Source organism: Lissotriton helveticus, chromosome 5_1 (assembly GCF_964261635.1).
Source record: "Lissotriton helveticus chromosome 5_1, aLisHel1.1, whole genome shotgun sequence".
Lineage (NCBI taxonomy): Eukaryota > Metazoa > Chordata > Amphibia > Caudata > Salamandridae > Lissotriton > Lissotriton helveticus.
The window spans coordinates 1,072,890,738-1,072,913,457 of NC_136065.1; the positions used below are offsets into that span (position 1 = coordinate 1,072,890,738).

Genomic DNA, 22,720 nt, shown 5'->3' on the forward strand with positions numbered 1-22,720 from the left:
GTTCTGTAACTCCCAGTAGGGTCGACTTTGTACTGTGTCCAGCACTGAACCCAGATTGGGAGCCATGTAAATAAAAGTAGACTCCACAAAAGCAGAGAGTCATGTCCAGACATGCTTTTCTAGAATTTTACACAAAATATGGAGCAGAGAAATGGGTCTATAATTAGACCAATTGGCAGGGACCAAGTTAGGTTTATTCAGAAGGGTAGGACCATGGTGTGCTTCCACGCTTGAGGAATGGAGCCCTCCTGCAATGAGCAGTTAAGGAGTCTTACCAAAAGAAGCATAGTGTCCGGATCTAAAAACCAAAGGGCATATTTACAAGCCCCTACCACCACCACAATGTCACTTTTTCACTCATTGTGGGGTCAACAGGGGCTTTGCCTTACTTGCAAGGCAGCATTAAGCCACTTAATGTGGCTTAACACTGCCTTGTAAATAAAACACTGTTTCACGCTACACTTAGTGTGAAAGGGAAGGGCAATGAGTGTTGCGGTGGGCATTCCACCTCAACACCCATTGATGTTTACGCTGCCCCCTATATACAAGGGTGGCATGAATATGATGCAGCGGCAAAATTAAGACCATGGAAAACCTGGTCTTAAATAGGTGAAATGAGGAGAAATGCTTTATTCCTCCTTGTTTTTGCGTTTTCCATGTGTGCTGCATTGTGCAGCACACATAGAAACAGTAAAACATCATTAATTGTTTATGTGCAGGGAGGTGTCCCTTCTGCACATAAACAATCATTGGGAGAAAATGATGTTTTGCAGCTTCTGTGTGTGCTGCATTAAGCAGCACACACATAAGTTAAAAAAAGCAATTTAAAGGTTATTTATGTGCAGGAAGGGACACCTTCCCACACATAAACAATCATTCCCCTGCAACACAAACACCCATACACTGTGGAGCAAGAATGCCTGCGTTGGCACTAGGCAGCTAAATTAGTGCCAGCGCAGGGGGAAACACAGGGCTGCACTGTATTCTTGTAAATACGGTGCAGCCCTGCTTTTCAGAAGTGGTGGAGCTTGGTGTTAAGCCAAGGAGGCTAATGCCACTCTCCACCACTTCTCTCGTAAATATACCCCAAAGTTTAGACGGGGAAAGGGAATTCCTGGCAAAAGCAGATCCTAAAGATTGTGCCAAAGACACAAATAAAGGAAAATCCAGATTATCCCATGAGCCCAGAATCAGCTGAAATCGAAAAATTAGAGAAGGATGGACAGATATTAGACTGAGAGAAATGTCCTCTTATCCTGAGCAGAGATTGCTTGATATCCTGCACTTTACTCATGAAGAAAAGAGCCAGTTCCTCGCTTTGAGCCTGAGAAAGTAGAGATGCAGGGGCAGTCCTGCAAGGATCAGGGAGCTCATTGACTATTTTGGGGCAGTTGTAGTCCGAGGTGATCTGAACAGAAAAGAAGGTGTCGTGAGCCATTCTACAACGGCTATGGTAGTGCTTCAGATCCAATTTATATTTAAGCTTAGAGTATCATCATAACTAAGCCTCCAAGCCCTCGCCAACCTCTTACAGCCATTTTCGTTGCCTGTAGTTCCTCAGTAAACCATGGGTCCGGGGGTGAGGCCTGGCGGAGCCACAAGTTTTTAAGGGCAGAGTGTGGTCTAAAGAGCTATGCAGCTACTCATCCATTCGAGGTTGGTCAAGCTTGACATCTCACACTAAGTTAGGGATCGAGTTCCTCAGCTGGCTGTTAGAGCACAGGTGTCAAACAGTGTGCTTAGTAGGACCTGGACCATCTAATGAGGCTTAGTTGTCTGCAGGAAACATGATCTCCGAGAAGACCTCAGTACAAGGTGAAGGCTGTGAGTAGTAGGCACTTGTTCACATAATAGGGCTTGGGTATCTGGAAACAAAGTCTGTGCAGAGTAGAGCTGTGCCCATCTAATGGGGCTTGGCTGTCAGGAAGGAGATGAGCTCTTGTGAAGACTTCTGTACATGGTGAAGGCTGTGCGTAGTATGGGTTTGGGTACCTAATGGGGCTTGGGTGTTACGAGGTGAATGGTGGACGTAGTAGGGTGTTGGCCACCTAATTCGGCTTGGCTGTCTGGAAGGAATGGCTCTCTGTGAACACTTCCCAAGAAGATGACAGCTGTGCATGGTAGGGGATTGGCTATCTGATGGTGCTTCAAGGCAAAACGTCTTCATAGTGGGACTTTGATCACCTAATGGGGGTTGGCTTTCTGGAGAGAGAGGACATTTCGTGAAGACTTCTATACACAGCAAAGGCTGTGTTTTGTAGGGGACTCTGCCACTTAATAGTGCATGTATGTTTGGAGGTGAAGGTTTTGCGTAGTAGGGCTTGACTATCTAATGGGTCTTAGGCGTATTGAGGCAAAGGGTGTGCGTAGTAGGGCAATAGCCACCTAATTAGGTTTGGCTGTCTGGCAGGAGTGGGCTTGAGGTGAAGACTTCTGTACAAGGCAAAGGTGAGTAGCCATGGTTACACCGCCTAATGGGGCTTGGGTGGGTAGGCGCAGAGTGGGCATAATAGAGCCCTGGACACATAATGGGCATGGCTGACTGTAGGGAAATGGACTCTTCTTGAAGACTTTGTACTAGCAAATAGGTTGGGCATAGCAGAGGTTTGGCCACCTAACAAAGCTTGGGTGTTTGAAGGTGACGGGTGTGCATTGTGTAGGGCTTTGTTCACTTAATCAGGCTTGGCTGTCTGAAAGAAGTGGGCTTTCCAAGTAAATGTAGGTTCAAAGCAAAGACTATGCGTAGTAGGGGCTTGGTTACCTAATCAGTTTGGCTGTCTGTAGGGAGAGTACTCCCCATGAAGTCTTCTGTTCTAGGCAAAGATTTGCATAGTTAGGAGCAGATGTGAAAAAAACCTCTGTCAGGCAGATAATCTATTATTTGAAGTTGCATGCCTGCGGGACACCCGCAAAAGTCCTGCAAACCCAACTATCCAGATATACATACATTTTGAACTTTGCATTTCTCAAAAACTACTGAACAGATTTAAACCAAATCACTAAAAGCACGGTGTCTAGGTAAAAATCGAACTTTCTGCCAGTTTTGGTGCAAATCCGGCTGCAATGCTGTTCTGAAACCCTAATGGAAATTGCATTGGAAATTAAGTTTTGGGACCCCGTTGATTCTCAGCCCGCATTTGATGGATCACCCCGAAACTTTCAAGGAAGGGGCTGCATTCTAGAAACGTTGTTTTTCTAAAGTTTTGTGAAGTCTCATCAAACTTCCCAAAGCTATTAGCAAACCAAAACGCCCATTTCCTATGGTAACTAGCTCTAACTATAACTACACAGGTGTGACCGCCGCTGTATAATATAGCTATATTGAGGTTAAGCAGGCAGGGTGACACAAGAAGTGTAGTTAACTTTGGAGAGGAAAGAAAAACACACTTCTTCTGACACTACCTAATGAATACAATTACTTTGTATAACGTACAATTCGAATGAAAGAGGGGTTCGATGGGACTGTTTAATGACCTGGGCACAGTTTATATCCCCCTTGTAGACTATGAAAAAACAACGGATAACTGTGGGTGAGAGAAAAGAACAATAACTATGTGTAAGCGGCTATCAAGAGTGTGTGTATAGTGAAAACACACACATAAGGACAATCACCCTTTGTGAAAGTATGTCCATCAGTTACGAAATCTGTACCTCCCAGTACATCATTTGGTCTACTCCACAGTAGGTAGTCCTTTTAGTGCCTCCACAGAGGGTAGTTGTTAGGTAACGATGTCTGGTGATTGATGGTTTGGTCGTAACTTGGAACAGTGCAATAGTGATAAGTGAATATTAAGTGAAAATTAAATATGTGTTCATCTAAAAATGGATAATGCAAGCAATATAACTTTATTCTGGAGACAAGCACACCCAATAATAAAAACGATCAAGTGCAAAAATGAGGTCATGTGGTTCAAACAAATAACCACTGACTCGATAGTTTGGTCGACATGTTTCTGCGGACTACTAGAGGTCACTCTGTGCCTGCCGCTTCCTCAGGACCCATTCACTATTTTTGCTACTGTTTTAACGTGATGTACAGAAAATCATATATACAAAAAAGACATACATGAACAGAAATATTACATATCACCTGTTCATCTCTGGTTTTCTTCCTGGACAGTGTCAAAGAGCCCCAGATTATAGCCGCCACATTACAAACACATAGACAAGAAAAAGAGAAAAGTATGGATAACACACCTTAATTAGTATGAGTTATCACAACGCTTTCATTAAGCATTGCCGCACATGGGTATAATAACCCTTTTGTGTCTCCCATCTTAAACTTGAACATAGGCTCACCTTATTTTTAAGGAGAGAAAGCCTCGCCTCACCTGGCCAACAGCTCAGGAATACGGAGCACCGCTCTGTAGTACAGAGAGAAAAAGTAGAAAAAATATATATATACAGATAGTTGTGAACCACCACCCTAATTACTCCTAAAAACGGGGACTCACTGATAATAGACACCATTTTCTTTAAACGGTAAAAAATAAAAGGTCACGGAAGCCTTTTATTCCAAGTAGCGTGTTCAATTTAATCTCGCCTTCCTGCACCTCAAATGCTATGTTCGGCGAACGTTGTTTATAATTCCATTAGCTAAAGAGGTTACGACCTCCTGCTTTGCTTTATTTAAACAAGTGTCGAATAATTTTCTTCAAGTACACAAATTGTTAAATGTGTCTCTCAGGAAAGTAGAAGCAGCACGTCTACATTGCAGTGTGCATCGTGCAAACTACACATTGTCATGAATGCTGCTCTCGAGAGGCGAATAACAGACGCGGCGCGTCTTTGTTTGATTAAGTGCATATGGCACCTAGGCATGGAAAACAACAACAGATACATCGCGTCTCCGATAGAGTAGCACGCTAAGCGCTAATGTTGGCTGAGGTGCGTTTAGAATCTCGCTACGGTGGATCTAATGTTAGCCCTTACCTGTCCGTCGGTACTCCACTCAGCCTGCCGGGCTGTTTGGGGAGGTACCGCGGGCCGGGTAAAGAACTTCCTTATTGATTTCTCAGTCCCGTCTGGTTGGTTACCTGGGTAGTTCCTAGGGCACTTGGGATTTGTAGTCCTGTGTGCTTTCTTCTAAAGAACCCCGTTATCTCATTTGAGTCACGGTCTTAGGCATGAGATAGGCAGATACAATAAATTGTTGTGACTTTTGTCATCTCATATATAAAGAGCTGTCAGTTCTTCATTGTTTATAGAGGAATAACTGTGAGTAATAATATACAGTCATCATAATTCACTTGGTTCTTCACTAATTGTGAAGAACTCTGGTATATGTAGTTTGAAGCGTGTTCAACCTAAATAATTAATGAAAATATGACTAGGGATGACTCCTTGGAATCATGGGGCATTGGACATAGTGCTATATTATTCCCATTCAGGATATTAATCCCATTAGGGATATTGTACATGTGTCCGTTGCAACAACCAGGGGATCTCATAAGAGGGTATGGATAGAAGTAGGGTCTATAGCGCCATCCAAGGGATGACTTCGTTCAAACCAGACTTGTCGCAATTAAGTTTGTACACCCACTTTTGTTCAATCTTGAATAGGTGTCTGGACACATCCGAAATGTGTGTTGGGATGTTGGGTTGCTCTAGTACTGTCCATTCAAAATCAGTTGGTTTGTGGCCCACTTGGATGTAATGGTTTGTGAGTCTTGTCGCTTGCTTTTTGCACCTGATTGTGCTCTTATGTTCAGATATTCTAGTTCGTACTTTACGGGTAGTCATGCCCACATATTGGAGGGAGCACGGACATGTGATGAGGTAAATCAGGTGACTACTGTTGCCATTAGTGAAACGTCTTTGTTCCCATGGGCGACTTGTCCGGCGAAGACAATACATCAAGTAGGCACACTCTGGGATATGCCACCAGTCAGAGGTCATCACCCCTGTGGGAATTGTGCTGCATGCCCCCAGACGAAACACTCTACAACTGTTGACATAGGGACAAGTCGCCCATGGGAACAAAGACGTTTCACTTAGAAGAAAGCACACAGGACTACAAATCCCAGGTGCCCTAGGAACTACCCAGGTAATCAACCAGACGGGACTGAGAAATCAATAAGGAAGTCCTTTACCCGGCCCGCGGTACCTCCCCAAACAGCCCGGCAGACTGAGTGGAGTACCGACGGACAGGTAAGGGCTAACATTAGATCCACCTTAGCGATATTCTAAACGCACCTCAGTCAACATTAGCACTTAGCGTGCTACTCTATCGGAGACGCGATGTATCTGTTGTTGTTTTCCATGCCTAGGTGCCATATGCACTTAATCAAAAAAAGACGCGCCGCGTCTGTTATTCACCTCTCGAGAGCAGCATTCATGACAATGTGTAGTTTGCACGATGCACACTGCAATGTAGACGTGCTGCTTCTACTTTCCTGAGAGACACATTTAACAATTTGTGTACTTGAAGAAAATTATTCGACACTTGTTTAAATAAAGCAAAGCAGGAGGTCGTAACCTTTTTAGCTAATGGAATTATAAACAACGTTCGCCGAACATAGCATTTGAGGTGCAGGAAGGCGAGATTAAATTTAACACGCTACTTGGAATAAAAGGCTTCCGTGACCTTTTATTTTTTACCGTTTAAAGAAAATGGTGTCTATTATCAGTGAGTCCCCGTTTTTAGGAGTAATTAGGGTGGTGGTTCACAACTATCTATATATATATATTTTTTCTACTTTTTCTCTCTGTACTACAGAGCGGTGCTCCGTATTTCTGAGCTGTTGGCCAGGTGAGGCGAGGCTTTCTCTCCTTAAAAATAAGGTGAGCCTATGTTCAAGTTTAAGATGGGAGACACAAAAGGGTTATTATACCCATGTGTGGAAATGCTTAATGAAAGCGTTGTGATAACTCATACTAATTAAGGTGTGTTATCCATACTTTTCTCTTTTTCTTGTCTATGTGTTTGTAATGTGGCGGCTATAATCTGGGGCTCTTTGACACTGTCCAGGAAGAAAACCAGAGATGAACAGGTGATATGTAATATTTCTGTTCATGTATGTCTTTTTTGTATATATGATTTTCTGTACATCACGTTAAAACAGTAGCAAAAATAGTGAATGGGTCCTGAGGAAGCGGCAGGCACAGAGTGACCTCTAGTAGTCCGCAGAAACATGTCGACCAAACTATCGAGTCAGTGGTTATTTGTTTGAACCACATGACCTCATTTTTGCACTTGATCGTTTTTAATATTGGATGTGCTTGTCTCCAGAATAAAGTTATATTGCTTGCATATCCATTTTTAGATGAACACATATTTAATTTTCACTTAATATTCACTTATCACTATTGCACTGTTCCAAGTTACGACCAAACCATCAATCACCAGACATCGTTACCTAACAACTACCCTCTGTGGAGGCACTAAAAGGACTACCTACTGTGGAGTAGACCAAATGATGTACTGGGAGGTACAGATTTCGTAACTGATGGACATTCTTTCACAAAGGGTGATTGTCCTTATGTGTGTGTTTTCACTATACACACACTCTTGATAGCCGCTTACACATAGTTATTGTTCTTTTCTCAGACCCACAGTTATCCGTTGTTTTTACAATTACTTTGTGCAATGCTTCCCTAATTCATTATGCACGCAAAGAGGGTATCAGGATTAGACAATGAGAAGGCTCTGTTCACTCTTTTATCTTCCTCCTTCTGAACTCCTCTGGGGCGTCTTGTTTCCGGAGTCATTTTAAAGTTCTGATGCATCTCTTAAATGGACATCAAGTTCTGACAACCTTCATACCTTGCAGTGAAATGGTATGTCTCTGGCAGTCTAGTCCACACACAAACTGGATGTTGCACCCACCAGAAATAGCAAAGAAGTAATACATGGAAGGATAAATTACTTAATTGATAATATAGTGTGATTATGCAAATTGAATCATTTTATAATGTACCTTAGTTAGGAAGTGTGGAATCAAGCATTCAAAAACATGAGATTTGATCTCTTTTTTTTAGGAAAGCCATGTATTTGTTGTGGCTGGCAAAAAGGGAGCAAGTTCTAAAGCCTTGCTCATTTGCCTGGAAAGTGTTTATCGTTTTGAGGTGCATGCAGCCTGTTTGGAAATTCAGAAGAAATATTTGTTTGAGGAGCAATGAGAACATCCAGGGACATGGAGTCATATTTTGTCTCTAAAATATTTATGGAACTTCAGATGGAAGCATTGTGGTTAGGATTGACGCCCTCTGTACCATAAGCATGGTGAATGCGTAACTACTGAAGATTCCTTCAAAAATGCAGATCAGCTCAAAATCCTACAACCAGCACATACAGTTCTTTCTGTCAGAATCAGTTTAGAAGAATACAATAAGGAGCAAAATCTCTCAGAATACTGGGATCCCTATTCTGGAAATTCCAGGTGCTGTTGAAGAGGCCTTGTGAGATTTCTCTTTTGCCTCATGAGGCTGTAATCAACCACGTCTCTATGCCTATCTACAAAGAGACTTGAGCAGATGTCCCACTGACTGCTGCACCGCACAATCAAAGGGCTTGCTGATATTTTGGTCCCAAAGACATGAGCCTTACTCTAGCCTTAGACACTTGTCCAAAGAAATTGTGATTAGGCAAACCACTTTATATCTTTGTCCCCTAAACTGTAAATAGGTATGATGTCATCACGTGCAAAGCAAGTGTCTAATAAGGAATTGTTAGACTTGGCATCTTTTGGTGTGTTTCCCCTGAGTTTTTGCTTTCCAACTTCCCAGTTGTGACCTGTTTTTGCTGGCGTAATGTTTCTGCGCACTTTTCATGCTGCCAATCAGTGGTAAAGTGCAGGCGCTCTCTGTGTCAATTGTGTTATGGATTAGCATTTCCATGATTGGATATTTGATTTACCTGTTAGCCTCTAGTAAAGTGCTCTGCGTGTGCCAGGGCCGGTGAATCAAATGCTACCCGGGCGCCTGCAGCACTGGTTGTGCCACCCCCCGTGAGTAGCCCGGAAAACGGTAACTCAGACCTGCCATTGCAGAGTCTGCGCGCAGTTTGTAACTGCCATGTCGACTAGGCCAGTGCACACGTTGGCCGGTCCCTATCCTTCCCTTTTTTTACATGTCAGACATCCGTCAGGGAGGCCCAAGGTACCCCTGTGGGCAGGGTGCAATGTATGTGAAAGGTAGGACATGCCCTGGTGTGTGTGGCATGTCCTAATAGTGAATTACAGCCCATTTCGTTTTTCACTATTGCAAGGCTACCAGTTCCCCATAGGATAGAATGGGAGGGTTGTTTATAACATCTTATAAACATAACTGGCCCAGGGAATTCGGTAAGAAAAGAAAATTTAGTATGCCTGAACTCAGGATCTAAAGATGCATCTTTTAGTGAAGGTGATTTTTACATTCTGCGTTTGAAAATACCACTTTTAGAAAGTGGGTATTTCCTTACTCAGTCATCCCGTGTGCCTGTGCTGGAATGTGGATTGTCTGTCTGGGTTTTGGATGACAGACGTCTGGGTGGCCGGAGGGGCTCAAGATAGTCTAAGTAGGTCAGGAAAGGGCTGAATAGACCTGGACTACGATGGGGGAAGGGGGAGGCGATTTCCTTGCACCTCAAAGGGCCTGGTCTGCCTCTGACAAATGCTGTCTCCACCTCCTGCCAGGAATTAACACCAGAGAAGGCCCAACTGGTTCTGGCCGGGCACAGACACCCTCTGCCTGAAAGATCAAAGGATTTTTGGACATAAATACTGGGTCCCAGACCCCTGAACTTTAGAACTCATCTGGATCAAGCAGACTGCCAAGAAGAAGAGCTGAAGAAGCTGTGAGGAGGAACTACCACTTTGCTGTGTGCTTTGCTGGGCTGACCTGCAGTGGATGCTTCTGTCTTGGGCAGTGAAAGGCCTAGACTGGACTTTCTGCAACCTAATTTGTGGGTCTCTCCAAGGGCTTGAGATAGAGCTTGCCCCCGGTTCATGAAGCCTCAGGAACAGCAAAGACTTCAAGCTCTTCTGCCCACAGCACTGGGGACTGTGCGTTGTGTGCTGCATCAGAGGAACAGCAACTCTACGACGTCTACAACGCCGCTGCAGACTCCGTGTCCTGAAGGCACCGCAGAGGGCACCACCGCAACACCGCACCACAATCTTGGTCTGACCGACAACACCTGTTGATGCCGCCACCGAGCCACTGCTTGCACCGCGACCTGTGGGCACCGCACTCCGCACCGCCTCATTTCACGCCAAAGCCTTATTACCGCAGAGAGCACCACCGCAATGCCGCACAGCGACCTTGGTCTCACCGACGACGCCTGCTGATGCCGCCACCGACCCACTGCTAGCACCACGACCTGTGGGCACCGCACTCCGCACCACCTTGCGTCACAAGGACGCCTTGGCCTTCCCGATGCCGCCGCTCCATGCCGAAATCGATGCCGAAATCGATGCCGCTCCTTGCACCGTGGTTCGAGGGCACCGCTCGTAAGTCACACGAAGCGCCACCCTCATATCGCACCGCAGCCTTGGCCCACCAATGCCGGCACCTTCGAATCCCGCTCATCAGCCGACGGCAGCGCTTCAGCAGCAACACCGTCGCTGCTTGTACCGACCTGCCAGCACGGTGGCGAGCACCGCCTTCATCTCACACCGCGACACTGGTCTCACCGACGATGCCATCTGATGCCGCCACGAGCCACTGCTCGCAACGCGACCTGGGGGCACCGCACGCCGTACTGCTTCACTTCGCACTGCAGCATCCTAATCCTGCCGGCGCCAGCGCTCCTGATTCAGTCAGAGAGGAGCTCGACCTGCAACGCGAGTGACTTCAAGGGCCTCATCACCCTGCATTTCTCACAGGTACTGTTTGCGGGTCTTCCCGACAACCGTAGTTGGCCCGCGACCCCGCGACCAGCCAGAACTTCACGACGGCGTTGTAGCCCCGGACGGAGCTACCGACATTGAGGAACTTTGTTTTAAACTTATTTTGGTAACTACAGACTTTTTTTCATATAGTACTGTGAATTTTTGTCATTTTATGTCTTGTTTTAATTATATAAAAATATTGGGTATTTTACTAAACTGGTGTGGTGTCCGTTTGTAGTGCATACACTGTATTACTGTGGGTTCTGTGCACATGCTTTACACACTGCTTCTAAGATAAGCCTGACTGCTCGTGCCAAGCTACCAAGGCGGTGAGCAGGGGTTATTTAGAAAGTGTAACTCCCTTATCCTGAATAGAGTGGAGATTTTTGCCTGAGTTCGACCCGTGCCCTAGCCTACCAGAAATACAATTTCTAACAGGAATGCATAATGTACTGTTCCAATTGCATATGTTCCCACCACCACTCAGTATCACATCTTGGTTTCTATAATACATCTCCAATTGGGACCCACACACCATACTGTTTTTCATACAGCCCACAATGTTTCTGTCCCTCTTGCTAGAGCAAAATAGTCTCTGCAGAGTGCTAAACTGTTCCTTGGATTAAAGGCTGTATTATATCAAACACGTCAAATAAAATATATAATAAATTAAAGCGCATGTGGAACATGAGATTTGCCATCTGTTGAAGAGGCGGAGTCAAAATGAAAGACTCAAGTTGGAAGACTGTGCTACTTTACCTACTAAACATAGCTCCACGAAATTGATACTTTACAAAACAAATGAATAAATGACTTGAGTACTTTGGTGGGACTCCGGTGGGAGAAGCAGCAGGGTGCGTATAAGCGCAAACCGATGGGCAATCTAGGCAACCAACTACCAGACAGCACTGCAATCTATAACAACAGACAAATTAGTTCCTACTTTAATTATATATGGAAAGGTATGCCAACAGAAGACACAGCGGCCGCTGTCTTGGCCAGCCAAGGCAATTGTTGCTGTCAAATAGTACATTTTGGAAGAATATCCAAGTGCTGATCATCGTGAGTGATCAGATGTGTGGTTACTTTTGTTGAATAAAACCTGAACAAGTGTGGCTTGGTCTCCAGTGACCATGATTGATGCAGTAAGACAAAGGTTTGGGACAAATTGGCAAAGCAGGAGTACTAAAAAACGTCATCCCCTCCCTTAGATTTGTGACTTTCTTTTGCATTTACAAAGGATATCGGAAGTACTCCTGTACATCTATAGCAGACATAGATCCCCAACTGAACTAAATATAGATATGGTCGATATAGTCACAATGGGGCTCACTGTAAGAAATGTACACGAGGTACGTTAGGCCTCCAGAAAGGCATATTTGTGTTGTGCTGTTGCTGGTTCCATCTACGGATGCAAGATTCCAATTTCAAAACGTGAACTAAATTGGTGTATTCCCAGTTTTTGGCCTTAGCTGTTATTTTTAATGTAAATAAACGTCTATAGGCAGAACACCCCTAAATGTGTGGGTAGTGCTTCACACTCACTCTCTGCCTGTCAAGGGTGTGTCACAATCACTTCACTGCCACTGAGTGTGGCGCCACGTTGCAATCTTGGAGTATGGTGTCACTTGGTTGTAGAGCCAGGGTGACTGAATTGCATTAGAGAGAAGTGCTACACTGGCTTCACCGTGTTACAGTGTTTTGTCAAGGCACTGCCACTGCATCTGACTGTGATGTCATAATCCCTTGACAACATTTCAGTGTGTGTTTACAAACACTTCATTGCATTAAAAAATGGTATCACAGTCACTCCTGGACATTTTGGAGCAGTGTGACACTCAATCCACTTCACTTACATATGTTGTCACGTCCACTTCTGTGCGTTTGAGTGCCTAGACATAGTTTTTGTCCTACGTTTAAATGTACTGGTACCACTGTTACTCCACTGCATTCTGTTGGGCTGCAACAGCCAATTCAGTGTATTTCGTTGAAGTACCACAGCACTTTAGTATACTGGTACCACGGTTACTACACTGCAATCTGTTGTGTTGCAACTTGCCACAACCATTCTTATGTACTTCAGAGTGGTGCCACAATTACTTTAATGTGCAGGTAGCACGGTAAGTGAGTGAGTGAGTGAGTGAGTGAGTATTTATAAAAAGCGCAACTTAGCCCAAGGGCATCAAGGCGCATAAAGATGGTACAGCTGTTTACGGGTTTAGGGAAGTGCGCCGACTACGGGTAGGCTTCTAAAAAGAGCGTCACTGCATTCTGCTGGACTGCCACAGCCTTGTCGCTATATTTCAGTGTGTATCACAGTAGGTTTAGTGCACTGGTACCCCTGCATTCTGCTGGACTGCCACAGCCTTGTCGCTATATTTCAGTGTGTATCACAGTAGGTTTAGTGCACTGGTACCCCTGCATTCTGCTGCACTGCCACAGCCTTGTCGCTATATTTCAGTGTGTATCACAGTAGGTTTAATGCACTGGTACCCCTGCATTCTGCTGCACTGCCACAGCCTTGTCGCTATATTTCAGTGTGTATCACAGTAGGTTTAGTGCACTGGTACCCCTGCATTCTGCTGCACTGCCACAGCCTTGTCGCTATATTTCAGTGTGCATCACAGTATGTTTATTGCACTGGTACCCCTGCATTCTGCTGGACTGCCACAGCCTTGTCGCTATATTTCAGTGTGCATCACAGTATGTTTATTGCACTTGTATCACTGCATTCTGCTGGACTGCCACAGCCTTGGCACTATATGTCAATGTGTATCACAGTAGGTTTAGTGCACTGGTACCCCTGCATTCTGCCAGACTGCCACAGCTGTGTCACTATATTTCAGTGTGTATCACAGTAGGTTTAGTGCACTTGTACTGGTACTGGTGCACTTCATTCTGTTGGGCTGCCACAGCCATTCGCCGTATTTCGGTATTGTGCCACAGTTACTTTACTACACTGGTTCCACGGTTACTGCCCTGCTTTCTGTTGGCATTGCCACAGTATTTTCAGTGCAGTAGGACAGTCACTTCAGTGCATTTCAATGTGTGTCCCAGTCACTTAACTGCATGTTAAGTGTGGTTTTGCAGTCACTTCACTGTAGCCTCGTGGCTCTTGTGGAATTCGACTGTTTGACTTCAACCTTCTCCAGTCTACACTCTACACACAAGCTCTGGCTTTTAAACATGGTATCCCGCTGTGGACAACAGGGGGCGCACCTCCAAGGTTGAAGACCGGGTAGAACTACATAAGCCAAAAGAGCACATGGTCATTTACCTGCACTAACTCCACATCATATAACGTCACTTCCTGCAACATCAGAAGATGGTCTGCGCTCTTAATTTCACGTGGCAGAGACTACTTTAGAGAGGACGACAGGAAAGTCAGTGGCGACGGCAGATCAGTGTCAGGGAACCAGGCGAGGGACTTGGTCTCTGGCTACAGGGCGGCCAAGTGGGGGGCTCTACGGGCCTTCCCTAGCTACGTCATTCCCGCCCCCATATCTCACAGATGTTCACAGGCTTTTGACTTCATGGGAGCCCCTGGAATGCGTGCGCCCCACTGGCCTCCTAAGTAATGTCGCGGCCAGGAACGATATACTGTGGGGGCGCATGTTCGGGAAAAACTTTGAATGTTATCATCAATTTCTTGCTAGTTCAAGCCCCCGTGCTGCCAACGATGCTAAATTATATGTTGAAAACTTGGTTGAAATATGTGATGCGTAAAATCCTTAGGGGCAGATTTACAAGCCCCTAGCGCCACTTTTGCGTCACTTTTAACACGGGGAAAGTGACGCAAAAGTGGCGCAAGGGGGTTGTAAATCTGCCCCTTAAGGTGCAGAGAGACATGAAGTAAAGGTTGGCGGAGTGGTGTAGATAATGAAATAGAATAGACAGAACTCAGATAGAAAGTTCACATTCCCGGGGGGGGGGGGCCTTGAGAGGGGGGGGGGTGGAGGGTCTGGGAAATTGCCCACTTTACCGGTGCTTTAAACTGTTGCTGGTGTGTCCCTGTACTACAGGGTCCGTCTTACGCCCCTGAGTGTAATATGCTATGTATTAACTCTTTTCAGTTGCTCACAAGAGTGGCGGCCTCTAGGGGTCAGGACGCCCACTCTCCTTCGACAGTGGCAGGAAGCAGCGTATAACTCTCTGTCGGTCTGCACAAAGGAGCAATCTTATGTGTTAAAGTAGCAGACAGAAGCACAACAGAAAGGTCAAATAAGGTGTTGAAAGTGGTCCTAGATGTTTCTCTCTGTAATTTGCTTGAAACACAATTTGAGCTTCGGTGACCAGTGAAACTACATTAACCACAGGGACTTTGATCACTGCATGTATATGAAGACGTATGCAAATGTATGTGTATTAGTATACTTGCTTTTTTATTCCACATTTATTTGCACTGGTCACTACCCAGTGTATGTTTTCAGTGCATAAAAAGCCCATGTTTTACAGTAACCCAGGAAATAAGGAAATTATTTCACAGGTTCATGTGAAAATGGGGCTTTCAAACCATAATGAGAGGCGCAATCCAATCAGTAAAACCAAAACATTCTCGTTTCAACCAATACCTGTTGTTACCTGCACTTTAGGAAACAGCTTCCATGACCCCCCCCCCTTCCTTTCTGGTAATGTTTTTTAACACACAGGTATGTATATATTTATCCTAATATTCTACATTATTAACTACATAATTAGTGATTTATCTAGGCTTTTTTCTACACAGAGTGTAATCTAGAATGCCATTGAGTGCTCTCAAGTAACATTTTCCCATTGGAAAAAAACAGCGAGAGAAAAGAGCTAAATGGGTGAGTAACTAATGTAATATAGGTGCGCCCCTGTTCAGTTCCAAATAGTCAGTGCTGAGTGCTATATATAGGTAAGTCAAAAAGTACTTAAGTTTGGTGACAGGCAGTGGGGAAACGCATCACCCCCATCCCATGGTCTCCAATAAGAAACACATAAATAAAGATATATGCTTGCATGTATACAGAGTCTCTCCTTTATTAAAATTAAGAGAGACTCTTAATGGTGTGCAAACATCCATATAAGTACCGTTTTCAAGCCACTTGCCCCAAAATGAACATGTAATATATAAAATACATAACATGTAGATGTATATCCATTGGCGGATGGTATATTGCCATATTTGCGTTCTGGTGGCATTTACACACCAGTTTAGTCAAGTGGTTATTGGGTCACCATAACCCCTGATGGCAATATAGGACCGCATTGCATGGTGGCCATTATGTATCCTCGCATATTACACACTTGGGAGCTTTTATTGCAGAAAATGCAGTGAGAAAAAAACTATCGTTTGTGGGTCTCTGCTAAATATGTGAAATACATCACGGTCCACGAGAGATATGGAAAACATTTTTGGGGCCCCTGTGAATTATTGCTTGTATCATCATCATAATGACTCTGCAGAGCTTTACTACTGCCCGTGGATTCATCAACATTCTAGTCACGAAAGATAAACACAACCTGAGCATTCTTACCCTGCACCCGTGATCCTCGTAAGATGCACCATTCACAGACCAGCTCCAACAATCCCTCCCTTCTCAAGGCAGGGTGTGTTTTTAACACCACGAGGGTATTTGTTCACAAATGTTTACATTCTTAACTACATCATTATTTGTATTGACCTTTCTCTTCAAATGCTCTTGACGATAAGCCACTCACTTTTTTGAATAAATAATTTACTATTTGAAACAAATACCCTTTTTTTCAAATTAACTACCGCAAACTAGGCATACAATGTAAAAAGTACATAATGAACGAAATAAAAACAAGGTCCCATATAGCTCATTCGGGGATTTGGTGGCATTTGCTCGAAAACCCGGCCTCATTGACAATGTTGGACCCTATTACACGGTCGGAAGTCTAATGAAACAAACACCCACGCACTCAACACTCTCATAATCACAGAAACACAACTCCATTTCAGGTTTGAAACAAAGTAACGCAAGGCAGCGGCAGTTATTTTTTCCGCACGAAACGTAAAACACCTGCAAAGTGAAGGCGTAATGTTTTTACGAACCCTTCGCAATTTACAGCCCTTCACAAGAGGCATGTGTCCCTCCGCGGCATGTCAGTGGACGGGACGCAGAAACGGTCGAGGGCACTTTAAGACCCGGAGCCATGTGTCTCTTTGTGTGTTTTTGGCAACTGCAGCTTCCACACTGCTGTGGCGCCAGCCGGGCCTCAAGTGCAAGGTGGGTAAGGAAACAGAGGTGCAGGTGTGGAATCAAGAAGGGAGGGGGGCTCCCCAACCTCACCTCCCTCCCCCCTGCCAAGTTTGACTTGATCCCAGCAGAGATGCTGTCTGAGCCTTCACGTGCATACACGCGCACGCGCGCGCGCACACCAACCATCACTCAGGGGTGGATGCTTGGAAGCTGGACCAGACATCATATATTTATTTATAAGCGAGATTCCATATAATAAAATCGGTACCAACAGCCCCTCCGAGACAGGCCGGGCCCCGCTGCCGGGCATTCACTCAGGACACGTTAAGTGAGGCCGGCCAGTGAAGGGTACAAGCGTCCTGGCAGGGCCGGACTGACAGCACACCTTTCAGTGCCACAACGGAGCAAGGTCTAAACACCTCACTCTCCTTTAGACCTTTAATGTACAAATCAGAAGCCAGGCAAAGGGTGCACGTTTACATATATGTCGTATGTTTATATTTAGCAACCCGGAAGCGTGCGGTTAAAATAAATAAACTCGCGCACAATGGCCGGTGCACCGATACAAGGGTGGGCGCCTTTATTTACCGCCCACCGGCTGTTTATATTCCATCAGCACTTCTTAAAACAGCACAGTAACAACGGGTTGCAATTGGAATATATTTCGGGTGCGAAACATTTATATAAAAATGTAAACAATGCCGATAAAAACACCTGAATGTGTTTGTTCTGAGAGAGTCGATGAGATATAGCAGTCTATGAAAAAAAGCGTGATTTGGTCAAGTGAATAAACAACAAGTTATTTGTGGTGCCGCGTCCCATTCTCCTCAGAAAATGAAATGTATTATGTATGTGGGGACTGAAGTTAACTGCGCAAGAGATCCTTTAAAACTCTGCTTCCCCCGAGCCCGGCGCCGGGTCCAAAAAACACACACAAAACCCACCAGTAATTCATGTACCTTCCGGCGATGCGTCCGAAAACTTGCAGCAGCACCGGGGCATTTTTAGTTACGTGGATGAAATATCTCCTCGGCGGCCTCTCGCCCGCGAGTGACAGCAGAGAGGGTTTAACAGCGACAATAAGGGCAGATCTGGGTTTACGTTTCGCTCTCTACCTGTCTCTCCCTCCTGCGGGTATTAATGGAAATGATAAATTCTTTAGCCTGGAAGCAGCGCGTCCTCTGTACCAGCCGGGCACGATTATAAAGGAAATCCGGCTAATTAATGCTTTCGAATGCCTCGAGTAAAACCCCCGTTAATATCCCTAGCGCTCAGTGGCCACCTCGAAGCGCCTTTTAATAAATCCTAAGGGGGGGTCGCTATATCTAAAAAAGAAGCACTGAGAAATCTCCCCACCGTTAAAAAGGCAGCCACACGCAAGTTCACGGCTTATTTGCATGCACATCATAGCAAAAACAATCAACAAATATCAGTAAATGAAGAAAAAAGAACAATTTTAGGACAAATTACTATAGCAGCATTCTAATAATAATAAAGGTAATAATAACAGTAATAATAATCTTACCTGGGAGCTGCCGTCCCCTGAATAAACAAACAGGACAAACGAATGTAAAAATTAAAAAAGCGAGATAAAGAAGAAATCAAAAAAGAGGAGAAGTGTACGTTTTTTCGTTGGTGCTCTATTCGCCTTGATGCAATAAAGCCCGGAAGTAATGCAATTTAAAAATATATCTGTGGCCAAACAAATAATGGGGGAGAAAGTGACAAGTGCATTAGGCATTATAATTCACGCGGGCTCCACCTCCCTGTCCTGCCTTCTAATTAATGGAGCTCCAAGTTGCAGACGCCTGCATTGGCCAGCCAGAGAGTGGAGGAGAGAGAGAGAGGGCGGGAGCGGGAGAAGGGGAGAGGGCCAAACTGCCATTGGAGATAATTGATTACCTTCCAATCAACAATAACTTGTTAGCAATAGTCAATTACCCCGTCTCTTCGCCGTTCCCCCAGTCTAAGGATCAGCGCTCCCCTGGCTTGCTCCAGCCCTTTTGGCAAAGAACGCGAACGGGGGGATCCGAACAAGAGGCGATCCAGGGACCTTCTGCATCCTGAAAGAGGGGAAGTGGCACAGGAGTGCGGCGAGAAGTCCTCGTGGGCGCCGGGCTGGCTGCAGCGCTCGACTCCTCCATGGCAAAGCCACCCACTTCTTAGGACAGATCTGTGACCTGGCCGAGTGGCCTCTGGAGCTGCATTTGGAAGGAGGCTGGGGGTCCCCTCCTGAGGAGAGGAGAGAACTTTTCTGTTGGCGCCAAGGCTCCCACACAACAAGAAGGGGATTGCTTGCTTTTTTATTTATATTTGTTCTTGGTGGCTGTGCACGGACTGTGAGAGTCGAGCATGACTTCCAAGGAGGAGTCCAAGTCCTCCGTGGTGGAGGAGCGGCGGCGGAGCCCCCTGGACCACCTGCCACCCCCGGCCAACTCCAACAAGCCCCTGACGCCGTTCAGCATCGAGGACATCCTGAGCAAGCCGTCGGTGCGGCGGAGCTACGGCCTGTGCGGGGCGGCGGCGCACCTCCTGGGCGCCGAGAAGCCCCCGCCCGCGGGCCTCGCCCTGTCCGGCCGGGCGCTGCTCTCGCAGACGTCCCCCCTCTGCGCCCTGGAGGAGCTGGCCAGCAAGACCTTCAAGGGGCTGGAGGTCAGCGTGCTGCAGGCGGCCGAAGGTAGGTGGGACCTGCTCGCTTCTCTGCACTGGACCTGGGGGCAGCGGGACCCGGTGCCCCTGGGGGGCGCGTGGCGCGTGGATGGATGGATGCTGGCACCTAGACCAGGGGTCTGTGGAGAGAGGCACATTGGGCGCTGACTGAAAGGCAGCACTCACACCTTAATTTAAGGGTGCACACACTGTCAACTCTTCCTGCATTAAAAAAATCAATTGCAAACATGTTGGCTACTCTGCATCTTTCCACATCCCTTTCTACAAAGGGTTTTCAGACTAGAATTGCAATTTTGAAAGACATGCTGAATTTTTTAATTGACATTGTGTGGCAGTTTCCAATCCACTAAAACGAAAAGAGATAGGGACTTAGGTGCAGTTCACCCAGTCCTGACCAGTGACTTAGTTGTGTCATGCGCTGTCACGGAGGGAGCACCCTTCAGTCATCACTCTGTGTTTTTTTTTTTTAGAAAAGTACAACTCTTTAGATCTGGTGTATGTACCTACCTGTAAGCGTGGGCTGTGTTTATTTTTATCTTTTGGTTGGAGGTATAGTTGTATTTTTCAATCCTGTCTTGAACTAAACACGGTTCATTCAGCATTTTAATATGTTCCACATACTTGGGAATCAAAACACAGTTATCCACTTGCTGGCCTATTACAGTTAGTTTGTATTGGATCCCGTATGGGGATCAAGGTGATTTAAAACTTGTTCCGGGAGCTGTTTTTTTAGGAAATTGCAGATGATTCCATGTAGGACAGGAAGTGGTTGTTGGTTTTTGGTGCCTTCAATTTATATTTTCAGCTCGCAAATCAGCGTCCCTAGTTTTCCAGCCTGGTTTATATAGTCGAATTTGGTACCCTTGCCTCCTGTGCAATGTGTGTACCTGCTCCTCTGTAATGATTACTGTGTGTATATCTCCCCTTTGGTGTTATTGCATGGACCTCTACTGTGTTAGCAGCATGAATGCTGTTATTGTGAGCGCGTGAGTGTGTGGCAGAGCAGTGTGTACACCTCTCAAATTCAAAATTAGCTTTATTCGGTTGAAGCAAACAACCATAAAAGCACACCTCTCATTTGGTGGTATTGCATGGCCTTACACTCTGTTTGCAGCTTGGATGTTGTTATTGTGTGTTTGTGTGTGTGGGAGTTGTGTGTACACCACTTATTTGTGTTATTGCATGGCCTTACGCTCTGTTTGCAGCCTGGGTGTTGTTACTGTGTGTGTCTGGGAGTTATGTGTACATCTTTCCTTTGGTGTTATTGCATGGCCTTACACCCTGTTTGCAGCTTGGATATTGTTATTGTGTGTATCTGTGTGTTTGTATGCATGGAAGTTGTGTGTACATCCCTGTGTCATCGCATGGCCTTACAATCAGTTTGCAGCTTGGGTGTTGTCATTGTGTCTGTGTGTCTGGGAGTTGTGTGTCCATCCCTCCTTTGGTGTTATGGCATGGCCTTCCACTCTGTTTGCAGCTTGGATGTTGTTATTGTGTGTGTGTGTGTGTGTGTGTGTGTTTTGTGTCTGGGAGTTGCGTGTACATTCTTCCCTTGGTTTCATCGCATGGCCTTACACTCTGTTTGCAGCTTGTGTGTTGTTATTGTGTGTGTGTATATCTGGGAGTTGTGTGCTCATCGCTCCTTACACTCTGTTTGCAGCTTGGGTGTTGTTATTGTGTGTCTATGTGTTTGTGTGTCTGGGAGTTGCGTGTACATCCTTCCTTTAGTGTTATTGCCTGGCCTTACACTCTGTTTGCAGCTTGGGTGTTGTTATTGTGTGTGTGTGTCTGTGAGTTGTGCGTCCATCCCTCCATTTGGTGTCATCGCATGGCCTCACACTCTGTTTGCAGCTTGTGTGTTGTTATTGTGTGTGTGTGTGTGTGTCTGTGAGTTGTGCGTCCATCCCTCCATTTGGTGTCATCGCATGTCCTTACGCTCTGTTTGCAGCGTGTTTGTTGTTACTGTGCGCGCGTCGGGCAGCGCTCGCCCATCACCTCTAACCCTGTCCCCCTGTGTCCCGCAGGAAGGGACGGCATGACCATCTTCGGCCAGCGGCAGACCCCCAAGAAGAGGCGGAAGTCCCGCACGGCCTTCACCAACCACCAGATCTACGAGCTGGAGAAGCGCTTCCTGTACCAGAAGTACCTGTCGCCGGCCGACCGCGACCAGATCGCGCAGCAGCTGGGCCTGACCAACGCGCAGGTCATCACCTGGTTCCAGAACCGGCGCGCCAAGCTCAAGCGCGACCTGGAGGAGATGAAGGCCGACGTGGAGTCCACCAAGAAGCTGAGCCCGTCCTCGGTGGAGAGCATCATCTCCATCTCGGAGCTGGATCAGCAGTCGGACGGCGGCAGCAGCCGGGGCAAGTCCCCGGCCCTGCTGGGGCACCTGGAGGCCGGCGCCCACCTGCAGCTCTCGCCCTCCTCCCCGCCCTGCAGCTCCAAGGGCTGCACCGACGACGAGGACGACGACGACGTCGAGATCGACGTCGACGACTGAGCCCCGCCGCTGCCAGGCGCTGGGCACAAACACTGCCAACCTTGACTATTGGCGAGCCGGGCACAGGCAGCGCGTGTCTGACAGGACCTCGGAGGCGGACACCAAGGCAGACCCCTTTCAATAAAAAGCAATAAGCAATACGGGATAAAAAGAGACAGACTATCTCACCCACGGCTGCCACATCAGGTAGTTCACATTTTTGGAATGGTGCAATTGTGTACGGCTTCTTGTAAAACGAACATTTCGACATTATAAATATATATATTTTTTTCCTTTCCGTTTCCATTTGAAAAAAACAATATTAATTTGTACGAAGCACAGAAAAAAATACAAGTCACAGATAAACCGAGATATGATTTAATTTACGCTACATTTAAAATGTATGGTTTTTATTGCATGTTTTCAAAAGTGCACGGGTCTATTTTTTAATTTTAACTCCTTAAATATCGAGGGGACATATATTCATGTGTAAGTTTAACTGTATGCTTTAACTTCTGGTTTCTATATGTTTAAATTCAACCTCACCCGCTGCCTCGCTTCGTCCA

The 22,720-nt window shown here is 45.9% G+C and overlaps 1 protein-coding gene and 1 long non-coding RNA gene across 2 annotated transcripts in view; one reads left to right on the plus strand and one right to left on the minus strand.

Moving 5' to 3' along the window:
* The window catches only part of LOC144753494 (uncharacterized), a 157,910-nt gene extending 139,151 nt beyond the window's left edge, over positions 1-18,759 (minus strand). The window contains exon 1 of the long non-coding RNA XR_013594387.1: positions 18,531-18,759. This is a non-coding gene — a long non-coding RNA (uncharacterized LOC144753494). The remainder of the gene's footprint in view (positions 1-18,530) is intronic.
* Positions 18,760-18,845: 86 nt separating this feature from the next.
* Positions 18,846-22,175, plus strand: LBX1 (ladybird homeobox 1). Its single transcript, XM_078641164.1, has 2 exons — positions 18,846-19,682; positions 21,700-22,175. Exons 1-2 carry the CDS (start codon positions 19,358-19,360, stop codon positions 22,173-22,175), a joined length of 801 nt encoding a protein of 266 aa, XP_078497290.1. The 5' UTR covers positions 18,846-19,357.
* Positions 22,176-22,720: the final 545 nt, after the last annotated feature.